This window comes from Salvia hispanica, chromosome 4 (assembly GCF_029641045.1).
Source record: "Salvia hispanica isolate PSC_SH4W2 chromosome 4, Shi_PSC_v1, whole genome shotgun sequence".
Classification (NCBI taxonomy): domain Eukaryota; kingdom Viridiplantae; phylum Streptophyta; class Magnoliopsida; order Lamiales; family Lamiaceae; genus Salvia; species Salvia hispanica.
Genome location: NC_142695.1, coordinates 20,243,213 through 20,249,819, shown reverse-complemented (window position 1 = coordinate 20,249,819; position 6,607 = coordinate 20,243,213). Strand labels below are relative to the sequence as shown.

Below are 6,607 nucleotides of genomic sequence, written 5' to 3'. Positions count from 1 at the left end.
GTGAGCACTACTCTCGTTTGACACACGTTTAGTATTGTTCGTTTTAATTTATCTATTTAGTTTGACTCGAATACATTAAAAAATGTTATTATAATTTTAATTTCACAAAATTCATAAAAAATCAAAACTTGATTTATTATTTTATTCAATTATTTGAAATTGTAGAGAAAACGAGCAAATCGAGCTTTGATTTTTGCTCGTTGGACCAATCACTAAAAGTGAAGCCAAGTAGTTCCAGGATAAATTGAATGGATTAGTTTAAGAAATGTTCACTCAAGAATTATCCTAGATGCCCATTGAAGATGAAGTATTATTCAGTTCAAAATACATTAATTTAATTACAGGCAAGTTATTGAAGACTAGTGGATTGATCCGTAAAGAAAAGAGCTCAAGAGAATTAGGGTTCTCATCATTTTTTAAAATTACAAGATTTGGAGGCTAAACTAGTTATTTTGTTATTTATTTGTTGTTTCTAGTTAATAGAATAAGTCGACGAAAAGATATTTGGATACACATGCAAATGATATTCGGATACCACCAATTTTATTACTTACACTAGGTGGATGTATCCAAGTTGACAAAGACAAATTTTACATAAATGAAGATATAAGAAATTCCATCGGCCAATCGAAGTTTTACTAATCATTTTTACTTTTCACATCATATATAATCTATTAACTCTTTCTGCTCACACTTTATTACTATAAAATTAATACTCCATCCATCAGAGACATTTTTGAATCAACACAGACTTTCCTGCATAGTTGGTAAAGTAGAAGAAAGATAGAAAAAAGTGAATAGGATATAATTAGTGGAGAAGAGGCCCCCTCATTAGAAAAAAAAATACTCTTACCCTTGTCCCTTGATTAGGCCCTCAGGCCTCAGCCCTCTCATTAGAAAGAAAATAATTGCCAAAAATAGAAAAAGTGTATTTTTATAGACTTGTATTTCATTAAACTTTTTCTAACTCGCATTTCTTAAAACCGATTATACTCCTATTCCCCCGGACATAAAGGGAGTAAAAGATAACACAAAATAGTTGTGCATCACTAATCTCCATCACAAACAGTCCAGAGAAAGAGACCCCAATGACAGAAAACTTAAAAAAATTTACAAGTACATAACAATAACCAAGAATGTGTCAGTAATGGTATTATTAGTTCAAAGGCTCAAACATTTCCTTTTTGAAGAATAAAAAATTGTTCACATTACCAAGTTTAAACCTTAAAGAGTATCATGGTTCACACAGGCTCACTCCCTGTGGATCTCTTCTTTCTTGAGCCCACCAAGCCTGTGAGAGGAGTGCGAACCAGTCTCGACTGCAACTGTAAAAAAAGGAAAAGATACCCTGCAACGGGATAAGGATGATGTTGTTTAAGAAGGAAGCGTTGCTATCCCACCAGAAACGCCTTTTTGCCTTCAAATCCCAAGGCTGTCGTTTTACACGTGGGGCAAAGGTTCTTCAGCGTAAGCCACTGCTTGATGCAGCTGGTGTGAAACTCATGCCCACAGTTCAATATTCCGATGTCTTCTCCAGTAATGTAATCCTCCTGGTTAGTGTTAATATGGGGGAAATGTAAATTCATATTTTGGTAGATGTAGCAATCAAATCAAGTGGTCACGAACAAACCAGTACGCGCATCAGGCTCTAACCTGGCATATACAGCACGGCTCAATGTTTGGCAGCGAGCTTCCTGTTCCTTCATACTTGCGCTGTTTCATGGAGCCCCTGATTTGTTCTTCGCTGAGTCCAGTGCTCACGTTCCCTATCCGCTCCTCCAAAGCCAATAATTCCTGTCACACAATTTGACTTCGATAAATATACATTGAAAGATTGAACAATTTTGAGCTCATTGATAACGCAATCCTTCAACTACTCGATCATATGTATTGTCAATATAACCCATCACACAAAGTACATGTATTACCTCATAGGACATATTGTCGACATCAAGCCTCATATCTCTGTGTCTGTCGTGCAACTCAGAGAATCCATTCATAAAAGGATCAATAAGCATATAATCCTGAAATGAAATTTTGTAGAGATCTCAGTTACCATGGCAATTTTTGGAATAAATTTCAAGCATTACCACACTTTATCAAATCATATATGGCATGGGAATAGTGAATACTAAATTTCTGTGCAAAAGATGGTTAATATTGCTCATAGTCATAGATATCAAGGGCAACAACGGTAGGGCCACCCCTGGACCAGGAACTATAGGTCTTGAGCACGATGCTTAAAACAATGGTGAAGTTTGAACTAGTTATATAAAGCAAGAAGATTGACATGCAGTACAATTCAGATTTTGCCTATTTCATGTGAGCGGTCTATTTACAGTCTTATTGCTCCTGAGATACAAATATAATGACACTATTAAGTTATAAAACAGAAAATTGAGCATGTATTAAGAAAATTCAAAAGGTAAGCTAATGTCGTAGCATATTCTTAGGGACGCATGTATGCCAAGAGCTATGAAAATAGTACAGATTCAAACAAACCTCATCTTGTAAGTGGACACCCCTCTGCATGGCATTCAGGACTTGCCGTATCTGTTCATCGTTGTTAGGAAAGTAAAAGAGTTACATTCTTCATCAATCAGTACTATATCCTTAACAACTAACAAGGAGATAATATATAAGGTTGTTGAAACTTGAGATCCAAAAAGTCGCTCATCCATCAATATGATCATACATTCATATCACCATAACATCAAAAGCTTTACCCCAGAAAACAGGCACATAAGGTTATCGAGGTTGATATTATATTCTGACCTGAAACTTACTAAGGTAAAAACCATATTGGGGTCCAAATTCTCTTTGGCTAATTTGTATATCTAGAACAAAAAGATTATAAAATCAGCATAACAGACACTGCAGGAAGCAATCTACTTCAAAAATAGTTTTAATTACTTCAAAACATTTGCAAGAGAAATGCATAAATGAAGGCAATTTTTAATGTAAGTAACATACCAGTCTATGTCTGCCCTCAACAGCAGCCAAAGAACGCCTACCGATAACATCTTCAGCGCCTGGTATATCCATCAACAGAGCTGCTGAACTTTGATCTAAATGATGTCGACTGGTATTAGCTGCCTCATCCAATGAAGAAAAGGCAGAAGAGAAAAGAGCAAAATGGCTTCTAGCTGCCCCGGATTCAGGCTCAACTCGATGGATAGGAAGCCAAGGTAAAGATTCCGGTAACCTTTGATGATTTTGTGATGTCGGGTTTTGATGAGGCAACCATGCACCAGAATGGGTTCTGCCTCCAGAACTGTGGCCAATATGTGAACCAGTAGGATGATTCCTAGACGATGCAGAAGTTCCAGGAGCAAAACTCCAATCGATTTGATCTGGCAGGACAGTTCTTGTCTCGGTTGCAGAAACAGTGATGGGGTACTCGAGATTATTTCTACGAGAGCTTCTAACATTATTATCCTCGGGTGCTCCATGACCTCTTTCTCCAGAGCTTGATGAACTACCTCCTCGTGAACTCAAAGATCCATTCCAAGGGTATGAATATGTTCCTCTCGCCTCATTTACTGGCATTAAATGAGGTTGAGTCAAGGAATTGGCTTGGTTCATTGGCAGTGTAATCGATGACCTCAATTCTGCACAATCAATGTTTGTGATAGGTCTTGAAAGATGGGGGGCATAAGCACCAGAGCTCCTCAGGGATGAATTTCTAGGTGTATCAAATGGGATTGTCTCATGCCGCCCATGATTCAATCTTGCTGCAAAATGTCTGCGCGAGCTTTCTGCCACTCCTGGTACACTTGAAGAGGAATAAGGGCTAGGGGGCACTCTACTTAGCCCAGCGTCACTTGGATTTACTTGTTCTATGAGATTAGTTGAAAACAAGTTCACCGGGCCAGAGGATATACTTATATTTCCTGGTGTATTGTACCTACCACGAGCTGGATGCTGCATTATGTTCTTGTCAATAGGCTGATTCGAGCTCGAACTTCCACCAGGGTAAAATTGTCCAGACTTGCCATCAAGAGCCTTTCTCTTGCAAGATGAACCCCAAGAACCAAATGGATCAGATAAGTCATAATTTTCTGAAGAAGTACTAGAATGACCAGAAAAGGTTCCCATGTTACTTGAAGAAGGATAAAAGGTTGGATTCTGGTCCATTGCCGAATGACCAGATTTATAGAGATTATGAGGTAGAGCTGCTCCTGAACCTCTGTAGTAATCACGATTCCACGTTTGGCCATCATTCAAATTTAAATTCATGCCAGCAACCATATTGCTATTACTGGTGGTATTGGGTAGTGGAAAGGACCAGTCTTCCGATCTTGCATTGCGCTCAGAACAAGCATTGAAAGGTGAAGACCACCCAAGTCTTGTTTTTGAATCAGCACCACGAGCTGCATCTTGCATATTATTTGCACTGGAGCTGGATTCGCCACGGTCCCAACCACTAAAACTCTGAGCAGCACCATCAATGCAACTATCATTTCCATCAGTAGCCCCAATGATGTAATTAGAAAGTCGGTTTTCCACTGGGTTCAACGTGGTATTCCAGGAACCCGAGTGATCCATAGAGGTATTTTCAGGAACTGGTCCTTGGTTCAAATCAAATGACTCAGGGAAGGAATTGAGGGCACTTCTTCCCCGTTGCATCTCTGTAATTATGTTTCACGGAAAATAATATCAACTACAGAAGCGTTGTGGGAAAACAGCTGTGAAGAGTTTCAGCAGATCTGCAAAGGAAGTAAAATACAGATAAATTAAGTCACTTTAAGCCTAATATAAAGATAATGTAAATTGTAAGATATGAAAAGTAGTTGCACATGAATAAATAATCAAAGCTATGATAATATGAACTCAGCATCTATACTGACAAGGAATCATCTTAATCGATATAAAAGCAACAGCATATACTTACACTGTAAAACAAGTTTTATAAAAAGTCCAATGAAAGTTAGGGTGGTTACCTCAGAGTCTTAAATGGCATCAAAGAGTAATTTTTTCCAGTTATTGGTCCTCCATGCAAGTGAACAAGACTATATACTAGTGCAACAGTTCCTCATCCAAATGTGCAATACAAAATGCAGTGATTCACCGTATAATTGACTGAAAATATACAGCCGGGAGTAAAAACTCCAAGACTCCAAGTAAACTTGAACAAAACCAACACCAGCCTCTTATTATAGATCAACATCTTTCAACCCATAACGAACTTAAAATCACATGAGATACTTCAACTCGAAAGGTAAGGCTATTAATTTGAATATGATGACAAGAGTAATAAGAAAAAAAATATCATCAGTACACTCTTAATACTTTGATTAGTGAAGACAAAAGACAACAGATACTTATGAGCCAGATATTCATAAAAACAGGTCAGTTTACCCAAAAACAAAAAAAAACATTGAGAAAACAGATTATAACTTTGTGAATATCACCACAATTTACCACTTTTGACCAATGAATTCATCATACATGACCCATTACAAGAAACTAATATATTGATTTCATCGAAGTTAAACAACTACTCTAAAAAAATCACCAAATCCTGAAAACAGATCCCCCGTGAAGGTTCGCGATCTTAATTTCATCTAGTTCCTCACAAAAAGATTCAATCTTTAAGAATGAAAGAATATGAATTACTAAAACTTAAAGAAAACACATGAAAGAAACTCACTTCAATCAAATATCAAAACATACTAATAAGTAGATTGGTTCGAGAATAAAACCTGAGAATAGAGAGAGATGATCCACCGATAACGGCGATCGAGTAGATGGGTTTTGAATTCACGCTGAAGAGCAGTAGGTGGAGAGTAAAAAAGGAGAGTTATTCAAGATATCCGATGAACATTACATTTGCCCAAGAGAAGACAAAGGCTCTCGGAAAGCTATTGCGACATTGTTTATACGGTTGAAACTTGTAAGAATGCGGATTGTTTAGAGAGAGGAATTCCCGGTAAGGCGTTAGGATAGTTAGAGGGGCGATTGTGTAAATAAGGAAAAATAGTTCTGCTAATTAAAATTGGATTTTTAGGGGTGTTTTCGGTAATTAAAGATTTGACGTAAAACGTTAATATTCTCGTGTAGTATAAATTATTCAATTCTGCGTTATTATTTATTTATTTATCACCGTTTAAATTTCTATATTTTATTGTTTTCTCAAATGGAATATGACACAAACAGATTTGTTTCAATAAGAAAAGTATAAGAATTTATTAAAATCATAAAATTATATAGCCTTTCTAGTGTAGGAGTATTTCACTATGTGCACTTCTTGTTTTACATGAATAATGATGTTGTAGGAGAATTTAATTTTCAATTAAGGATGTGATATTAAGCACGTGATTTGTTACAGATTTACTTTTCTAATGTTTGGATACATAAATAAAAACGGTTAGAATTCAAAACTGAAATTTCCTATTTACATTCTATTTAATTAATTTATCAATTGAGAAAAAATTAATAACAATAAATAATAATAATCATCATATATTATTATTATTACAACATAAAGTTATATTGAAAGTTACATTAATAGTTACCTGGTAAGTTATTAATCAGAAAATAATGATAAAAAAATACATATAGTTAAGTATAGTCCATAAATGTAAAATTATATTATTAATTGATA

General features: G+C 35.9%; 1 protein-coding gene across 3 annotated transcripts; it reads right to left on the bottom strand.

Annotated features, from left to right (window-relative positions):
• Positions 1–1,100: 1,100 nt before the first annotated feature.
• Positions 1,101–5,949, bottom strand: LOC125196826 (E3 ubiquitin-protein ligase MBR2-like). Of its 3 annotated transcripts, XM_048095473.2 has the most exons (7): positions 5,706–5,949; positions 4,944–5,082; positions 2,974–4,709; positions 2,503–2,553; positions 1,929–2,024; positions 1,654–1,794; positions 1,101–1,550 (listed from the first exon to the last, which is right to left on the bottom strand). In XM_048095473.2, the coding sequence occupies exons 3-7, from the start codon at positions 4,627–4,629 to the stop codon at positions 1,392–1,394; spliced, it is 2,103 nt and encodes a 700-aa protein (XP_047951430.1). In that variant the 5' UTR covers positions 4,630–4,709; positions 4,944–5,082; positions 5,706–5,949; the 3' UTR covers positions 1,101–1,391. The 3 variants fall into 3 exon arrangements, with proteins under 3 accessions (XP_047951430.1, XP_047951429.1, XP_047951431.1); XM_048095472.2 differs by lacking the exon at positions 4,944–5,082; XM_048095474.2 differs by lacking the exon at positions 4,944–5,082 and having other exon boundaries at positions 1,412–1,550; positions 1,631–1,794.
• Between the last annotated feature and the right edge of the window lie 658 nt (positions 5,950–6,607).

Bases quoted from the DNA above. Each gene is read 5' to 3' on its own strand.
- LOC125196826 (XM_048095473.2), bottom strand. From the start codon at position 4,629: ATGCAACGGGGAAGAAGTGCCCTCAATTCCTTCCCTGAGTCATTTGAT. The intron at 1,795-1,928 runs GTAATACATGTA...ATTGTGTGACAG, and splicing joins TCGACAATATGTCCTATGAG to GAATTATTGGCTTTGGAGGA. The intron at 1,551-1,653 runs GTTAGAGCCTGA...AACACTAACCAG, and splicing joins AGCCGTGCTGTATATGCCAG to GAGGATTACATTACTGGAGA.